We start from the raw sequence: 20,591 nt of genomic DNA, 5'->3' as shown, positions 1-20,591 counted from the left end.
CAACATAACAAAACTTTGTCTCACCTAAAAATAAAAATAAAAATAAAAGCCTGGCATGGTGGTATGCACCTATAGTCTCAGCTGGTGGGAGGATTGCTTGGGCCCAGGAGTTGGAGGTTGCAGTGAACTATGATTGTGGCACTGCATTCCAACCTGGGCTACAGAGGAGGACCATGTCTCAAAAAGAAAAAAGACCCCACCTTTGCAAAAAGTTTATGACTTGGTAAAGGCTCAGATGATCATTAGCATTTTTGGGCAATGAAGTATTTTAAAATTAAAGTATGTACTTGTTTGTTTAGACATAATGCTATTGTACACAATACACTGCAGTATAGCATAAACATAACTTTTATATGTACTGGGAAATCAAAACATTTGCGTGACTCACCTTAACATATTTACTTTATTGTGATGGTCCAGAACTGAACCCACAGTATCTCTGAGGTATTCCTGTAACAGCTTCATCAAGATACATTTCACATACCATACAATTGCCTCATTTAAAGTAAACCATTCCATGGTTTTTAATATAAGCCCTGAGTTGTGCAATCATCACCACAAACCATTTTAGAAAACTTGTACCATCCCCAAAAGAAATCCTGTACCCATTAGTGGTCACTCTCCATTTTACTCAGCTCTGGACCCACTGTTCTCCCTCTATAGATTTGCCTTTTCTGGACATTTTATATAAATGGAATCATACAATATGTGGCCTTTTGTGACACTTCTTTCACTTAGCATGTTTTCAAGATTCATCTATTTTGTAGAATATGCATATCTTATGTGAACTATTGTTCAAGTCTTTTGCCAAATTTTTAATTGGGTTCCTTTTTAAATATAGAGTTATAAGAGTTCTTTATATATTTTGGATACAGTCCTTTGTCAGTTATATGTATTGCAAGTATTTTTTTCCATTGTGGCTTGCCTGGTAGGTAAGTGTTTGACCCATGGAGTAACTGTTACCTCCAAGGGTATGATTCATAAGCCTATCGGCAAAAGGGCTTTACTGGAATGTCTTCTTTGCTTGGTAAACTAGCTCCTATAGTAAGAAAAAGGGTGCTGAATTTTTATTCTTTTTAAAAATTTATTTTATTCAGACCAAAAATTGATTTTCAAAGCAGTAAACAAAGTACTCGTAAAGACCAAATTACATTAATAAGAAACCACAACTAAAAGTTATTCAAATACCTAATAGAACACTCGTTTAGGTGTGGAAGTTACTTGTATGTTTTTTATTTTCTGTTTTCAGCATGTCTAGAACATAAAAGTCATTCTTCACCTATTGCACTTATTGATGAAAAATCTACAAATGCTCATTTATCACTTCCAAAAAAGAGTCCATCTCTGGCAAAAGAAGTACCAGATCTATGTTTTTCTGATGACTATTTCTCTGATAAAAGAGCAGCAAAAGAAGAAAAACCAAAGAATGACCAAGAACCAGTAAACAGAATAATCCAAAAGAAAGAAAATAACAATCACTTTGAACTTGACTGCACAGGACCATCTATTAAATCAACTTCCTCTTCAATAATTAAAAACGCATCCTTTGAAAATGGTAAAAAACAAGAGAATGATTTGGACCTTTTGAGCGACTTTATTATGCTGCGAAATAAATATAAGACTTGCACCTCAAAGACTGAAGTCACAAACAGTGATGAAAAACTTGGTAGGTAATTTAATAATATTTTGCCATAGATATGGTAGGCTCAAGGACTAAGTACATAATTTATTATAGAAGGCAAGGAGATAAAGTTCTTCTAGATAAAATTATGTTATTTTTTGTAGTCAAGGAAAATGTCATTGACTCTTGATACTTCTTGTATACAGATAGATATGGATATATAGGCATGATTTAGATATAGATACATATGTTTCAAAAAGTCTAAAAATGCATTTGAATTTATAACAAAAGCCACTATTTGTAAAACTTGCTTTCTACAACATGGCCTTACAAATTCACAGTATCTCTAACTTGTTGGTCAATTCTGCCATTCTTTTTTCTGTTTTAGCTGTCAGTCCTGTCTCAGTATTTTAAATTATATTTTTATGTGTACTTGAAAGAAAACTTTGTCTACTTAATTGTTTCTTTCTAACATTACCTAACAGTTTCTGTTTGAGTTGTGACTGTCTTATATTCACTGCTTACAGCCACATCAAAGGTAATATAATGTGTCATATCATTTTACTTCTCGTAAAAATGAAAAGGCATTCCAGAATAAGTTTGACATAGGTTGCCCTAATGAAATAAATACAACAATATTTATTTTTTTATTGGCTGCTATTGTTTATTCCTAAAATCCAGTACACATTGATGCAACCTAATGACTAGGGACATTGGAAACTTTCGATATTTATATATTGTTACATTCAGAAACACCAGAAATGTTTTCTAATGATCAATTTGTTTGATAAATCCTATTCTTTCTTTCTTCATAAGGTTAATAATATTATCATAAATACAGGTATCTTTATGCTTTATAAAGCACTTTTACATCTATTGTCATATTTAATCTGTTTAGAAACATTGTCGAGGAATCAAAGTAGGTAGTATTACCACATTTCACAGTTAAAGAATACAAAAATATTTATGTGACTTAGAGACAGTTAGGTCTTACTGTCTCATAGACTATTAATAGACACAAGATCTTCAGTTCTTAATGTCATGAAGGTTATATTTATTTTTCCAAAAGATGTGACAGCCTTTTATAAATCTGCTTAAAGTAATATTACTGGGGCTGGGCATGCTGGCTCACACCTCTAATCCCAGAACTTTGGAAGGCCGAGGCAGGAGGATTGTTTGAGGTCAAGAGTTTGAGATCAGCCTGAGCAACATAATGAGACCCCATCTCTAAAATTAGCCAAGTGTGGTGGCACACACATGTGATCTCAGCTACTCAGGAGGCTGAGGTGGGCAGATGCCTTAGCCCGGGAGTTTGAGGTTATGGTGAGCTGTCATTTTTTAAAAAGTAATATTATTGTGTCAATCAGTGCATTTTTCATGGTAAAAATGCAGAATAATATTTAAAGATTTCAGAATTTTGTGATCTTTTCTATTTCTACATATTCAACTTAAAGTTACTTTTTATGTAATAGTTTGGCCACCTTATAACTTACCTTACCAGATAACAATTCTGTATGTAACTGAGCTTTTTCTAACCAATATTTGGACCATAATTGAAGCATCACTTCTGCATAAAAATAAGCAAAATATAAATAACTATTTTATAAATGTGATACAAAAATAAGAATTTTTCAAAGATTTGTTATTCTCAGATTTGTTCACGTTTTCTGATTCTATTTATATTTGGTGCAAAAAAGGAATCCACCCCAAAATTAACACTGACATCTTCTGGTTGCAATAGTGGTGATAATGGCTTATGATAGGGTATATTATCAACAGAAAGTGAGGGAAAGCAGCAAGAAAGGAGGAAATGTAAAAAAGAATAAAAATAGAAAAGATCACAAAATTCTGAAATCTTTAAATATTATTTTATCTTTTCTTATTTAACAAATTAGCCATTCATTTACTAAACAATTAAAAGAACATTAATGTTATAAGGGAATGCTTCTGTACTCCTGATGTTTCCTCAATTAAGTGTTAAGTTCTTGGTGTCTTTACCTTTTTATACATCTCTCCAGAGGGGATGGAAAGAATGATCTGAATTGTAAAGTCAAAATAATAAATTGGACATAAGCTGTGGGAATGGTTGCCCAGGAAGAACAGGAATTCGCCTTGGTTTTTCTATGTCATGACTCTTTTCTGGGCAGTGCCCCTGACCTCCCCCGCCCTCCCTGGGCCCAATGGGGTATCCTATCCCAGTCCAGCATACCCTAGGACTGGGTGGGTAACTCTGTCTAATTCTGGTGTTTAGTTAGCAAGCTCATTTGACTCTCAAACTAAATTCTATTCCCCAACTTAGCCTTTAATAGATCATACCAATGCACTCCAGCCTGGGTGACAGAGGGAGACCCTGTCTTAATATTTTGGTGTATATTTTACTTTTTGTCTTATTTTACAGTTAATTCAGAGGCAAGAAATACTATAAATTCTTAGACCCCCCCTCAAAAATTTTAATAATTAATATTATTTGATCATATCTATTCTAATTATTTATGGTTAATTGAAAGTATTACTTGAAAATAGCATTTTAATCTAGTTTAGAATATAGTGCATTATTATATTTTTAACCATGTATGTAAAGATGGTAATGTGTTTCTGGAATTATTTTGTAATCATATTACTGATGGATAATACTACTATATGGTTAAAATAACTAGATTTTTATGTGTATCTGTGTTTATGTGTAAATCCTCTATAATACTTAGGAAAGAAGAAATCCTCTGTAATACCTAGGACAGAAAAAAAAACTAACATTTATTAGATAGTTTGTGCCTGGCACTAAATTACATATTAGAGATAAATATGATGCTGTTGCTGACCTTGAGAAGCTCACAGTATAATAAAGTAGGTCAGATATGCAGATAGATCATTTCAATTCAATGTGGCAAGTACCAGTAAAGAAGTCTTCACAGAGTGCTGAAGAAACAAAAGGAGGAGCCCTTTGCTGGCCTGGAAGTAGGGTGGGCAGTTACATATGACTTTTTATAGAAGATGCCTGAGACCTGCAGGGTGCAGCAGTAAGACTAGGCCCAGGTCAGGCATGGTAGCTCGTGCCTGTAATCCCAGCACTTTGGGTAGGCAGATCCCTTGAGCCCAGGAGTTTGAGACCAGCCTGGACAACACAGGGAGACCCTATCTCTACCAAAATAATAATAATAATAAATTTAAAAGATAAATTAGCCCAGGATGGTGGTGCATGCCTGTGCTCCCAGCTACTTGGGAGGCTGAGGTGGGAGGATTGCTTGAGCCCAAGAGGTCAAGGCTGCAGTGAACCCTGATCATACCAATGCATTCCGGCCTGGGTGACAGAGGGAGACCCTGTCTTAAAAAAAAGAAAAGAAAAAGAATTGGCCTGGTTAAAAAAAGATGGAAATAGGGAAGGTTTGGGGCAGAGAAGAGGGTTAGTAGTAGAAGAAAGGGTATGTGGAAAGTCACAGAGAAATTAAGTAGAACGGTACATACCTTCTGTGTCAGAAACTGTACTTGGTGTTTAAAGCAGATATATTTATCTATATTTTACATATGAGGAAACTGAGTCAGAACTGAGCTCAAAATACTGATCTGATACCAAAGTTTTTTCCATTTTTACCATTCATCTTCCTACCTAGCAGTGTTAGGTCCATTGATCTGAATAGTTGTTCACTTTAATACTGATGTGTTTCAATGAAGAAATTTAACAACTGTGATCATATTTTAGAAAAAAAATTAAGGTAAAACAACATTAAGTTTCTCTTGAACAATACAAATTTATATTTTTTATTGGAAGTTCAAGATAAAGAAGCATGTTCTTTGACACTTCCAGAAGAAAGTCCTATTGTTCATATTAATAAAACCCTGGAGGAAATACATCAGGAAAGGGGAACAGATAATGTCATTGAAATTCAAGCATCAGGTATGTTATATGCTTTTAAAATGCATTCAGATTTGCTTAGTTTGAAAGTCCTTTCCTAGATAGCTAGGACATACCTCATTTTCCATGTCATTTTCTTCACTTGTTTCAGATATTTCTTCATTCCACTCCTACTTTCAAGTTATATCCCAACCTGGAATGCCCTGTTCACTACCCCTGCCTCTCCCCATTGCCCTACCCAAGCAACTCAGTGTTATTTCTTCTTTCATTTAAACTGCTGCTGCTTCCCTATATCAATCTGAGAACAACTGTACCTCCTTGGACTCTTCTGCCCAGTCTGGAAAATGAACTGCTAATCATGCTTTCTCTGTTCTCTTACCTGCTATCAGAGTGATGTAAATAAGTTACTATTGATTCCTGTATTGATTTTTTTGTTATGCTATAAAGAAGAGTATTCTTTGACTCCTAAAGAACAGCCTGCTTAAGAACATCAGATTCGTTATTAAAATCAATAAGGAAATATGACCCAGGTTCTCAAGTATCTTTTCATTCTTTTGTTCTCTAGATGATTATGCAAATTTTTAAATATGTTATTCTAGTGATAACTGGAAAAAATTTTTCATTGTTTGGCTTAAGATTGTATGCTAACAGAGGAGAATGGCAAAGAAAAAAATGCAGTTCTCTTTATATGGGTCTTTATATTTGCCATGTCAAGTTAATTATGGAATAAATCCTCTCTAATAAATAATATAGGCCAGGCGCGGTGGCTCACACCTGTAATTCCAGCACTTTGGGAGGCCAAGGTGGGCGGATCATGAGGTCAAGAGATCGAGACCATCCTGGACAATATGATGAAACCCCGTCGCTACTAAAAATACAAAAATTAGCTGGGCGTGGTGGTGCACGCCTATAGTCCCAGCTATTCAGGAGGCTGAGGCAGGAGAATAGCTTGAATCCGGGAGGCGGAGGTTGCAGTGAGCCAAGATGGCGCCACTACACTCCAGCCTAGCAACAGAGCAAGACTCTGTCTCAATGAATAAATAAATAAATAATATAGCCATAAAATTATATAATTCCATGTTTGTTTTTATTAGTTTATTTAGAATAAGTATCTTAAAATAAGTTTTTATACAATCTCGTTATTTTTAACTCAGAAAATAATTCAGATAGTTCAGATTTCCATGAAATAACATTTAATTGGTTCATCAAAAAGAGCATACCATCTTTATTAAAACACTGCCATTAATGCTTTTATTTTTGCAGATAGTCAGTGCCAAGCATTTTGCCTCCTTGAAGCAGCAGCTTCTCCTATCTTAAAAAACCTTGTATCCTGCTGTACTCTCCCTACTGCTAATTGGAAATTTGCCACTGTTATTTTTGACCAAACAAGGTTTCTCTTAAAGGAACAAGAAAAAGTAGTAAGTGATGCTGTTCACCAAGGTGAGTGCAAATAAAAGTCACATTATTTAAAAAGATATGTTTAGAAATTCTTGTATCAAATTAGTAAAAATTGGGTATAGAAGATTCAGAAATTAGTTATAGATGATGGCATGACTGTAATTCAACTTATGATACCCAGCCAAACCAATACTGGAGGATCAGCTAAGTAGAGAAAAAGGTAAGAAATATCACCTGGCATTACTTCTCAGTGAAACTCCTAATTGACATATATTACTTGACAGATTCCTATTCCAGAAACTAAATTAACTTTACTATTGTCAGCATATGAACCACTCAGTCTCCTCCCAAAAAAGGTCAAAAACTAGATTAATTAAAGTCAATCCTAGACTTTTTATTTCTGCCAAGATGGAGTAACAGGGACTAGATTTACCCTCCTACCAGAAATAACAACAAAAAAGACAAAGACAAAATACAGTAAACCAGTTTTTAAGACCCTGGACATCAGGCAATGAAGAACAGTGGTTCCTGAGAGAGAGGAAATGAGTGAAATGAGCCCTACCATCACCCTAGCTAACTGCCTTGAAAGAATTGCCAGGCCATGGTGTAGGGAGAGTTACCTGAGGCAGAGCCTGGTAGACAATTTAAGTTGAGGAAACAGGAGGTAAGAGTCCAGGGAGGCCAAGACAGATAAGAATTCAAAATAGAATGTTAGAGAGCAGAGAGCTTCGCACAGAGAGTATAGAATTGTGCAGAGCCTCTCCCTCGAGTATTCAGCAGATGATTGATCAAAGAATATATGTGAGGTTGCTAGGCACAGTGACTCATGCCTGTAATCCCAGCACTTTGGGAGGCCAAGGCAGATGGATCACCTGAGTTCAGGAGTTCGAGACCAGCCTAGCCAACATGGTGAAACCCCATCTCTACTAAAAATACAATAATTAGCCTGGTGTGGTGGCGGGCACCTGTAATCTTGGCTATTTGGGAGGCTGAGGCAGGAGAATCGCTTGAACCTGGGAGGCAGAGGTTGCAGTGAGCTGAGATCACACCACTGCATTCCAGCCTGGGCGACAGAGTGAGACTCCATCTCAAAACAAAAACAAAAACAAAAACAAACAAAGAATATATGTGAGGAAACTACCTGGAGTTGGAGAAACAAACCATCTGAAAGGACTAGAGGGACTACTATGCTGCATTCACACAGGGCAGGAATAGTGGCTGTTCCCACCAGCTAGACTAGAAAAACTTGTAATTCATAGAGGATTAAGGAGAGTACTCAGAAAAATCTTGCCTCAGTAGTGGGGGATAATTATCCCTAGACTTAGCACTGCTCTGAACCTGCCTAACAAATCACAAAGCAATACCCCAAGGATCAAACTATCTCCAAGGAACTTAGCTGCATCCCATCATAAAGCACAAGAGGATTGATATGAATACAAGAATACCCAACAAGGTAACAGTCACAATGTCTGGCATCCAATAAGATCATGAAGTATACAAAGAGGCAGGAAAGTACAATCCATAATGAGAACAATAAATCAAAACAAACCCAGAATCAACAAAGACATTAGAATGACCAGAAAAGGACACTGACACTTCTTATTACTGTTTTCTGTATGTTTGAAAATCAGAGACATTTAAAAAGACCTAGATCAAACTTCTAGAGACTAAACCGCAATGCATGAGATGAAAAATATAGTGGATGCGATTAATGGCAGATTAAATATTGCAGAAGAAATAATTAGTTAACTTGAAAGCACAGCAATAGAAATAATCACTGCAAAAACTGTAAAGCGTGAAAGAATGAAAAAGAAATAAAAGAAAAGAGCATCAGTAGGCTGTGGAACAACTTAAAGTAGTAGCCTAACATACTGTAATTAGCATTCTCAAAAGAATTCTCCTCTCAAAAGAGAGGAGAAAAGAGAGTAAATGGAAAAAATATTTGAAGAAATAATGACTGAAATCTTTCTAAACTTAATGAAAACTACAAACCCACAGATACAAAAATCTCAATGAATACTTAGTACAAGAGACTCAAAGAAGGTCCACATAATCAAATTGCTCAAAGCCAATAATAAAAAGAGAACTGTAGGAGGAGCCAGAGGAACAAAAAGACATGCCACATGCAGGAAGCAAAGATAAGGGTGACGTGGGATTTTTTGACATAAATAATATAAATGAAAAGACAATGAGTTAACATTTTGAAAATTCTGAAAGCAAAAAAACATCAACCTAGTTTTCTATATTAGACAAAATGAGGACTTCTCTTAGAGTTCTTTCTGTCCACATGGTGGTAATCACTTCTGGGCCTTGGGCTGCTTTAGTCTAAGCCAGTAAATACAAGAAGCGGAAAAAATAGGAAACTCACCACTTGTTTGGTGGCATTTTGAAATCTGATCTCCTTCCCCAGTCCACTTGCTACCATTTACCTTTTAGAGTTTTCAGATAGCTGTTTCATGTATTCTGTTTTGTGTTTATAGTTGTATTCAATGGAAGAGACAGGGTGGAGTATACTTACTCCATCTTACCTGGAATCTACTTAATTTATTTTTAAAGTCTGTTTTCTAAATTCATTAAACTTAGATGTCCTATATATTTTTTTAAAGGTTAACTCTCTTTTACAAATGAAAAAAAAGTTGAATCTAATCTTCTTCCATATAGAGTGCCCAGCCTTTGAGGGGAGCAACATTTTAGTCACCAAAACCTCGAGGTCACAGTAGTATTACTGAGATAGAATACCTGATCTGAGAGGAAGGTGTTAATCCATAGTTTACTACTTGAAATACCTGAGCCACAGAAAGGCATCAAGGTCAACACTTTGGGGAGCTGGCATTCTGGTAATGATTATACTGGATAGAAAAGAACAATTGTCAGCAAACTGGCCTTTATGATAGCAGACAAGACTTACATAAAATAAAAACTCATGTGTTCTGGTTATAGTTTCAGTCCTGTAATTCTCAGGTTTTAAATTAGCTGAATATGGGTTGAGCTTCTAAAGGCTTTGAACATCATTGAGCAGAATGATGATTATTATAAAATATACAGCATAAGTATGTATGAAGTATAATAGAGGACAAAAAAGGGACATGGTTTTGGGTATCCAATTGGAATAATATTGCATTAATCCCGAGCAAGTGAATAGTTGTTATACTTAATATTCTTTCATTGGTCCCAGAATTGAGATAAAACTAAGCCTACAAGTAACGATTAAGTAAACCTAGACTAAAAGAAGTCAGACCATTTCCTACAACTAGTTTCCTAGTATGTACTCCATTTTCCAAGCATTTTTACATTTCCAATTCCCCAAATATGTTTTCTCTACCCTATTCTCATCTCTTGCAGGTCATGATTGACTTGTTCCCATAAGTCCTTCTAGGGGTTGAATATACTACCCATAATTGGCTTTCCTGTTGTCTGTTAATTCCCTACTACACATTTGCCTTGATCTTCATTGAATAGATCATCAATTTGCAAACTTTTTAGCAGAATTCTTTGTTCAAATAAATATTTCATGAGATCCCAATATATGAAAAAGAAAAGTAGAGCTTCTCTGGTTAAATTGGGGCAGGGGGTCTAGAATCCCATCTTCTTGGTCTCACTTTTATATGCAGAAAAATCCAATCTATCATTCAAAAAAGCTCTGGAACTAAATGGAACACAATTAGGCAATTAGCCTGTCCCTGTGAGTTTATCTCTTGTTTGAGTTATACCTTTGAATAAATATTCCTAGGTGTCTACCTCCATTTCAAGCTATTTCTTCATGTTATGATCCTCTACTTTTATCTTAATCAGTTGGCAAGTTATGAATTTATTTTTATTCTTGTTTCATAACTGGGAATCATTGACTCTTTTTCCCAATAGGAGTAGAAATAACTGAATATTCTTTGGAAGCAACAAGGGCATGAATTCTCAGGTTAGCTGAGTTTAAATGACAGCTCTACCATTTACTCACTAACTGACCTTGGACAGTTACTTAACCTCATTAATACTGTTTCCTCATTCATAAAATTTGGATCATAATAAACTTGTCTGGTGGGATTATTGTTATGGATTCAATGAAATAGCCAGCTTATATACAGCCTGGCATATAGTAAGCACTCAATAATGAATGTTAGCTCCCATTATTAGGCAGATTCTGATACATATTCTAAAACTGTAATATATAGTCTATGTTTTAAAATATATTTTTGCTTACTTAGGTACAATTGATGAAAGAGAAATGACTTTCAAGCATGCTGCTGTCTTACATCTTCTGGTAACAATTAGAGATGTCCTTTTAACATGCAGCTTGGACACAGCACTGGGTTGGTGGGGAATATTTTATTTCCTCTTTTCTTCCTATTAAATATTTCATCTGAAATAACTTACTTTTCTGAAAAAGATACACCTTATATGAAATGATGTAGCCTTCGTTTCTATTATATTAAGCATTACATACATTTTGACATAATTCTAATGAAATATATACATTTTATTCTGCTTGTATTCATTAAAAGAAATTGTCCTAAACACTATCATCACCTAGAAAAATAGGTTTAGGATTCTCTAATCTAGCAGATTTGATTGTATAATCATTATCAGGCATGACTTTTTAAATTCAGATTTGACATTTTGCCATAAACATTTTGGGTCCTCGTTGCATGTTTGTGGCTTTGAGTCTTTGCTATGTAAAATATAACTATAAGGAGTAAGATCTTTTGCAATTTCTTTTTTAGTCATGTCTATATTAGTATATGAATTACTTGGGTAATAAAATCAAACTATTTTGAACATATTGGAAATTTCTAAGATTTTGGAATTTTTTATAACCTATCAAAATTAAAATGTCTGTCTTACTACATTACTGCTTTAGGTCCCTTATTGCAAGATTATTTAGACTTTTTTTTTTTTTTTTTTTTGAGACAGAGTTTTGCTTTGTTGCCCAGGTAGGTGTGCAGAGGTGTGATCTCACTGCAACCTGCAACCTCTGCCTCCTGGGTTCATGCCATTCTCCTGCCTCAGCCCCCCAAGAAGCTAGAATTACAGGCACCCGCCACCATGCCTGGCTAATTTTGTATTTTTAGTAGAGACAGGGTTTCACCATGTTGGCCAGGCTGCACTTGAACTCCTGACCTCAGGTGATCCATCTGCCTTGGCCTCCCAAAGGGCTGGGATTACAAGCGTGAGCCACCACACCTGGCCTAGACTTGTTTAATAATGGTATGTTTATGGAATTATGTTTTATAATTTAGAGTTCCCAGAACCTATTTCAAACATAAAGTAAAAACAAATTTCCTCCGATCTAAGACCCAGACATTTTCTCTTATTTATGATCCAGACATAAATATTATTTTTCTAATCCAAAGTTTTGGTAAATATTGAGCAGCAGTGAATCATAAATGTACTCCCTCTAAAGCAGTGGGACCTGAGATATTCTAGATTCTGAAATTCTGTTTTAATATCATGAGTAATAACCAGTTTCACTGTTTGTAGAGCTAGCAATCTATTATAGAAGCTGAGAAGCACAATGAAGTCAGGTGACTAAATAAAAGGGCATGTGACACTACACACTTATGCTTGTTTAGGTACTGTAAAGTAGGGTTCTTAGCCCCTAATCCTTACTTGTCTGAGGATGGAGATAAGACAACCTGGTCCAGTATGAACACTCAAGTGGTTTAATTGAAGAAGGAAAGAACAGCATGTTCTTTTCTAAAGGTTGGGCTTTCTAAAGGTAGCTGTAGTTTAGTAATAATACTTGGTCAAGTGCATAATCTAGCCAAGTACGGTATGCTCAATACTTACTAAAGCCTTGGATTAAATAAATAATATTTATGGGCTGGGTGCCATGGCTCATGCTTGTAATCCCAGCACTTTGGGAGGCTGAGGTGGGTGGATCACCTTAGGTCAGGAGTTCAAAACCAGCCTGGCCAACATGGTGAAACCCTGCCTCTACTAAAAATACAAAAATTAGCCTGGCGTGGTGGTGCACACCTATAGTCCCAGCTACTCAGGAGGCTGAGGCAGAAGGATCACTTGAACCCGCGAGGCGCAGGCTGCAGTGAGCCAAGATTGCGCCATTGCACTCCAGCCTGGGCAAAAAGAGTGAAACTCCGTCTCAAAAAAAAAAAAAAAAAGAAAGAAAGAATATTTATGAAGGTTGGCTTAAACAATATTTATCTTTAAGTAGTGTAGTCTATAATTTACCCTAGTTAAGTGAGACCACTGAGAGCTTTATACTTGGACTGAATTCTTTCTGTTCCTCTAAGAAATGCATTTACTAAATCATACTTTGGCATTACTATTTATCTACCTCAAGGAATACCATAAAAGTAAGATTCTTGCTGGAAAACTAACGTCTTAATCTCCAGGGATCAAGCCATATGAATAATCTAGTTGCTTTGGTCATTTTTAGTAGAGGGCTTTCTCTTTCCTCTATACCTCTTGAAAGCCAAGATCAAGTTAGGTTGTCCTTTCTTTCTCTCCGTATAATGGCAGAGGAAAAAAAATCCATGGAGGTCTGGCTGCCAGAATTCTGTGTTTTCTCCTAGCTTCCAGTTTGCTCCCTCTCCCAAGCTGGCAAGGTAGTGAGTTCTAGGTTCAAATAACAGAGTTTCTCTTCTGGGCTTTAACCCAGAAATAAATTCAGTATTTATTATGGAATGTGATAGGTATTACAACAGAGATATATGGTAGTGGCACGAAGGATGGAGACTATTATCCTTAAGATGAATATGTTTTAAAAAAAATAAGTAGAAGTTTGCCAAGTAGATACAGTATAAAAGACTATTCTAGGCAGAATTAAGAGCCCAGAGGAATGTACCAGTGGAAATGTTGCCAACAGTTCCATGTGGTTAGATTGAAGAGGACAAGGTAGAAGGCAAACAGGAGCTAGGCCTGGAGAAATAAGAAAAAGCCAAATCATGGAGAGCCCTTTAAGCTACACAAAAGAATTTCAGGGATGCTACTGGATTACATTTATTTTTCAAAAGGTTAATTCTCATGGCAATATGGAGAATCAGGAGGAGGTCTGAAGATGAGAAGGCAGAAAGAACATAAGTCAGTCTCTAAGCTGCCCATCAGTCTAGCAATTTTAATATAAAAATAGAATTAATATGCATACATACATAAAACTTGTACATAGACATTAAATTTTTTAAATTTATTATTTCATTTGTTACCCAAATATTCATTAAACACCTGATCTATGTAAGTTACCATGCCAGGTGCTCTGGTGGTAACTCTGGTGAAATTCAGCAGAATCACATGGAGAGCTTTTTAGACATAGAAATCATTAGAACATAATCTAGATGTACTGAATATGAACGTTCAAGGATGAATCTGTGTTTAAAAATGCCCTTAGTGAGCCTGAATTAGGCACTGCTGTTTTAGCAGCCATATGAATTAAATATGTATAAATACCACATGTTCTACCCTGAAAGAGCTTATAGGCTAAGTGATATACATAAATAAGCAGATATCAAGTACAAAAGTTGTACAGATAAAATACCAAGAAAATTCCACTTAAGTAGCACTTCAACAGGACTTCCATGTAAATATAGATCCTGGGATTGAAGAAGAGTGCAATAGCATTCAACAAGCCAGGAGGCAGGATAGGTTATATATTCAGAGAGTGTGTAGCATATATTAATGTATATATGCAGCTTAAAAAGAGATATGTGGTACATATTTTTAAGCTTCACTCAGTTTTAAAGTTTTTATTAGTTTTTATTTGTCAATATCTTTGATCAAAATCAGAAAACAGTTAAAGGAAATTTTAACTGTCTCTGCTTTGACTTATTTTCTTTAAGCCTTTTTCAACACGGAGTTTCTTAAAAAACAAATACTTAGGCAATTTTTTTCTAATTTTGCTTCAATAGGATATTTGTCAAAGGCAAAAGATATCTACAACAGCATTTTAGGCCCCTACTTGGGTGACATTTGGAGACAGCTGGAGATTGTACAGTTTATTAGGGGGAAAAAGCCTGAAACCAACTACAAGATACAAGAATTGCAATGTCAGATACTAAGTTGGATGCAAAGTCAACAGCAAATTAAGGTTAAGTATTGGAATAAAGCAGGTAAAATAATCAGTTGAAGTAAGAATTGGATGTAAGATACGTTTTTGCATTTAACTTTAAAATTATGAAGTAGTCTATACTACTTAATCCCTTTATGGTTTAGTCCTTGAATACAGTAACAGAACAGAATCAGACCCATAGAAAGGATGATTTGCATCATTATTCATGTCTCAAATTTAAAAATACTTTACCAGTGTGGGCAACATAGTGAGACCTTGTCTCTATAAAAAAATTTTTAAATTAGCCAGGCATGGTGGTGTGCACCTGTAGTTCCACTTATTAGGGAGGCTGAGGTGGGAGGATCTCTTGAGCCCAGGAGGGTGAGGCTGCAGTGAGCCATGATTGTTCCACTGCACTCCAGCCTGGGCAAAAGAGCCAGACCCTGTCTCTAAATAAATAAACAAACAAACTTTAATTTTTATTATGCATAGTTTTCCTATGGGTTGGTTCTCCAATTGTCAGAAATTTTGTCTGGTACTTATATAAGTCCATGAACATATACATAATAATAGAACTCAATGATTTATTTTAAAATACCGAGCCAGAATCTCATATGATTCCACCAAAACAAACATTTAGTTTATGCCTTGGAATATATTCACAATTATTTGCCTACCCTACATCAAGCATATAAACGTTGTATTAATGAAGTTTTAACAGAAATTGCTTTTTAAAATCTTATCAAGCAGAAAAGCATTTCAAATAGTTTACACTAAAAATCCAGATATAAACTGTGGCCTTTTTCTGATTTTTCGCTCTGTGCCTCTTATTTCTTAACCGCAACTTTATAGTTTCTTGGGTAATAAGTTTCTTAAGTCATTAAGATAATTTAATCTAAGTGAGAAATTTTAAATTGAAACTGATTTGCTCTCCCACCTCTCCCCCACAAAACTGTAATGGTAAGTAGCAAAATATAGCAGCAGATCACGGGTTTTTTCCAACAAATTTAAACGTGTGAGTTGAATTTAACACTAACAGAGACAACCTATGTGTTGATAGTCACATATGTGAGGATACTTGAAGAATGCTAAGAATGCCCTACCCCAAAATATTTTCTTCACTGATATTTGATCTTACCAGAATATATTCCTTGTGTTTAAGTATTGACATCTTTTACAACAGAAATATTTGCTTTGTAATCTTATTGTCATTAGTTTCATAGGACCAATTGAAGTTTGTTATTTTGTCACTGTATCAAAACTGTGAAAAAGAATAATCATTCACATATATATGAAATTTTTATTTTTGACTAGGTACTGATTATAATAAGAATGGACTCAGATGGTGAAAAACATTTACTCATTAAAATTCTTAACAAAATAGAAGGTAGGCAGTTTTAAATTATGCTTCATTTGATAACAAATGCTTGAACTTATAAAAGTGTATTGATCTAACCAGCTTTTAAAATTAAGACATAATTAATATAGCATGAAATTCACCCTTTGAAAGTGTATAACTCATTGGGATCTAACCAGCTTTTAAATCAGTCTGGACTATAAGTTTTCAGTATAAGCATACTACAAGGTGTTTATATGTATTTGTTATTACTAATAATTGATACCTTTTATTGATTGCCTACTAGTTGCTAAATAATATTAGCTACTTACAATTCTATGAATAGGTTTTATTAACCCAGTTTTACAAATAAAGAAACTAAAGTTCATGCTAAAGGTGATGTAGCATGCCAAATCTCACAGGTAGTTAGGGAGTCAGGATTTGAACCTAGGACTCTCATTTTAGTATCATTCTTCAACTCTCAGTTCTTCAGTTCTCTTGTCTGTTTTCCTCACTTACTACACTTTTCTACCCACTACTGCCCCTTCTGTCAACCCTTTCCACTTTGCGCTGTAGAATCCATTGCTTGTTATGCAAACTCTTCTCATTCTTCATCTCCTTTGTCTTAACTGAAGCCCAACTTTCTCCGCATGATACTACTTCCTCTCATATAAAAGCTGATAATTTTCTCTACATATATATACCTCACAGAGATGAGAAAGCCATTTCTTGCTTTCCATTATCATTTTCAAAACATTATTCCTCCACCTTTGAGGCTGTGCCATATTGCCATACCATTCTCTACCACTCATCATCTACTAACCACCTGGTCATTTCCCAACATCCGTGGACAATTGTGTACCTAGCTCATGGTATTCTTTACACTTCTAGTCCTGTCATTATTCTAGGTGTCTTTAATGTTTCTAATGTGAATGATTCATTCAACACCCTGGTCTTATAGTTTCATTGGCCTCCACAACAAAAATTATATTCATCTTCAGTTCCTTGGCTATTCCATTGAACTTGTGATAATGCAGAACTGTCCTACCTCTGAACTTTAAATTCTGATACATTGCTCTTTGTCTATACCTATAGCTCTTTCATGATCTTCAACATCTTAGAGATCTATAATCCACTAGCTACTTTTTTGTTTCATCTCCTTTTCTTTCCAGACTCAGTGATTTGACCCATCACTTTAATCAGTCTTATGCTTCTATTGTACTTTTCATTTAAACCTCAACCCTGAATCAATCAATTCATTTAACTTCTCTATTCCTACACCTGAGATGCTGAGCACTATTGGAGAGAATCACATAGTCATATAGATTGTTAGTACTACAAACTCATGCCCTCTAAATTTACCTGGGCTCTTAAGACGTCTTAACAATCTTTTTATATATTCTTAGTTCCACTCCTATTTTCCGAATGACTATACCAAAAACCCCTACTGTGTTACCCATCCTTTCATTTTTTGGAAGGGAATTGTGCCTTCTAATTTTCATTAATCATTTAAGTGTCCTCCTCAGTTTCCTTCCCTACCATTGTTGTAGAAAAACCGGGCTCTTGTCACATGACCAGAAAAGATTAGGCTCGCAGACACTTTGAAGGGTGAAGAGCAGAATTTATTGGGTGAAAAAGAAAAAACTCAGCAAAGTGAGAGGGGTTCCTGTTAATAGATCCCCATCTCACAGATTGAATCCCAGGTTACCAAACAGGAAGAGGACAGGACAGGATCCTCCCTCCTGCAAACGGCAGGAACTTCCCAAGGCCTCATCCCGTCTTCCCAGTGCACAGGTGGGCATTATTCAGAAAGAATCAGTCAAGAAAGGCTGGGCTTCATCCAGGACTGGCAGTCTGGTTTTTTAGCCTTCAGGCTGTTTTAGGCTTGAAGGAGGGGTTTTGCTGGGGGACCATTGGCTGCCTCCTGTCTCTATCACCATTTACAGACTTACCTGCCTTTCTCTCTGTTCTTTATCCTTTCCTCTTTTCTCTATAGAAATGAACCTCCCTTTGAAGACCAATCTTTCACTTGTGCTTTGGATACCATCTCCTCCTGCAGTCTCAAGCACTTTTTTCCATCAGTTATTTCCTAGCCCAACCTTTCTCTCTAATGACTCTTTTCCTTAATGTTTAAGCCCTTCACTCTTAAAAATAAAACAAAATACCACTGTCAATCTATGTCACCCTTTGGTTACCATTTCTCTTCCCTCTATAAGCTGCATCTTTTGCCATCTTCATCTCCTAAAATAGTTCTTTACTCTTACCTTACCAAACTATCATGCTGTTTCGTATCTCTATGCCTTTATACCTCCTGTTCCTGCTATAAGAATATTCTTCCCCCTTTGTTAGGAAGCTAACTCCTACATATTTTTAAAAAATTAATTAAAACATTTGTTCAGGAAGGCTTGATTTCAATGCTTTTCCTCTGTGCTCTCAGGCCATTATGTGCATACTTCTAAGGCACCACTTCCCACCCCAGGCTATAAGGGTGTTATCACCCTTAGAAATGATCCTCTTATTTGTTTTCCTCACTAAAATGTCTGCTTTTGGGGGATTCAGATCATACCCTAATTTGTATTCCCAGCACTCAGGAAAATGCCCACAACATAGAAGGCACTCAATAAAAGTTTACTGAACAAATGAATGTGCCAATTAGTGCCTCTCTATATACCTAGTACACACTAAAACTAGTGAAAAGGACTGAACTGAAATATACAAATATAGCAACATAGATCTGCTCATTAGTGCAGGAAGTTAACTAATATTTTAAATTATGGTAATGTGAGAATGGAAAGGTCTCTCAAGCAGAGTCTTATAAGGTGCTATTTCTTGATGAAGTTATCATATATCCAGAGTCCAGATTTGTAAACTTGGATCTTATTATTTCATTCAGTTTTCCAATCCTGGGAAGATGATTTGTATCCACCAAATTCATAAGATCCTTACTAGTACCAAAATGTTAGAGCAACTAGTTAACAGTTATGGGGCTGAGACTACCACAGTTGTCTGTAATCAGGGTAATTGGAAACATTTTTATCAGGGTAATTGGAAACATTTTTTTAAAAAGTCAGGAAAATGCTGAGCAATGTTTGCACTGTAAAAGAAGGGGACTTGGATAACCAAAGGAATGTTTTTGTGAAGAACCTGAGGAAATATGCCTGCTCCACAGAGAAGAATATTTAAACCTACTTAGTGGGACAACTTCTCCTTTGATGTTACTGAAGATACACTGATAGATTTTTTTTTTTAGTTTTAGTTTTTGTGGGAACATAGTAGGTGTATAAATTTATGAGGTACATGACATGTTTTGATACAGGCATGCAATGTGAAATAAGCCCATTTTGGAGAATGGGGCATCCATCCCCTCAAGCATTTATCCTTTGAGTTACAGACAACTCAGTTACACTCTTTATTTTAAAATGTACAATTAAGTTATTACTGACTATAGTCAACCTTATTGACAGATTATTACTCTGTATCACATATCTAGGTTTCATGCTGAATACTCCTGTCTCTTTTGGCATTCAGGATTATGTAATCACTAAGCTTGTTATTTTCATTTCAACAAGGTCTACTGACACAAAAATTTTGAGTCTATAAACTGGAAGATGTTTTTACTCTTTTTCAGAATGGCAATTATCTTCAGTTTCTGGAAGAGAGGCTTTTTTTTTTCTGCCTAGTGTTAGAAAGTAAAAATGTAGTTCTGTTTTCTATGCGTTTGTAAGATCTAGCACTGCACTTACAAAGTAATTAATCTGCTTTGGGATCATAGCTAATACAATCATTTAAGCAGATTAGGTTTGTTTGTTTTTTGTTTTTTGTTTTGTTTTGTTTTTTTGAGTTTCACTCTTGTTGCCCAGGCTGGAGTGCAATGGCGCGATCTCGGCTCACTGCAACCTCCGCCTCCCAGGTTCAAGCCATTCTCCTGCCTTACCCTCCCGAGTAGCTGGAATTACAGGCCTGCGCCACCATGCCCAGCTAATTTTGTATTTTTTTAGTAGAGACAGGGCTTTGCCATGTTGGCCAGGCTGGTCTCGAACTCCTGACCTCAGGTGATCCACCCACTTTGGCCACTCAAAGTGCTGGGATTACAGGCGTGAGCCACTGCACCCGGCCAGATTAGGTTTTAAATAGAAGAATCACCTTATGAATTATAAAACAGAAACAGTACTCACTTCTTATCGCTACCAGAACTATTGTCATGTCAAGTAAAGTTATATGAAATTATTAACCATTACTCTCATTATTATTACATCACACCTTCGTCAACTTTATGGTTGAAAAAATACACTAATAGAGTATATAATTTATTCGAACTAGAATTAGCTATTCTTGAATCAATCATGTCTACCAAAATAAATTGTGTGGATGGGTACAGAATATTTTGAAA

General features: G+C 35.6%; 1 protein-coding gene across 2 annotated transcripts in view; it reads left to right on the top strand.

Moving 5' to 3' along the window:
- The window catches only part of SHOC1 (shortage in chiasmata 1), a 113,168-nt gene that overhangs the window by 70,180 nt on the left and 22,397 nt on the right, over positions 1-20,591 (top strand). For both annotated transcript variants that reach the window (XM_054520443.2, XM_054520444.2), the window contains 6 exons: positions 1,250-1,666; positions 5,388-5,513; positions 6,735-6,911; positions 11,069-11,173; positions 14,726-14,904; positions 16,180-16,252. In XM_054520443.2, coding sequence (XP_054376418.1) covers positions 1,250-1,666; positions 5,388-5,513; positions 6,735-6,911; positions 11,069-11,173; positions 14,726-14,904; positions 16,180-16,252 — 1,077 coding nt within the window. The remainder of the gene's footprint in view (positions 1-1,249; positions 1,667-5,387; positions 5,514-6,734; positions 6,912-11,068; positions 11,174-14,725; positions 14,905-16,179; positions 16,253-20,591) is intronic.

This window comes from Pongo abelii, chromosome 13, assembly GCF_028885655.2.
Source record: "Pongo abelii isolate AG06213 chromosome 13, NHGRI_mPonAbe1-v2.0_pri, whole genome shotgun sequence".
Classification (NCBI taxonomy): domain Eukaryota; kingdom Metazoa; phylum Chordata; class Mammalia; order Primates; family Hominidae; genus Pongo; species Pongo abelii.
Note: the sequence above shows the minus strand (reverse complement) of the source record. Positions and strands in the feature narration are given on the sequence as shown.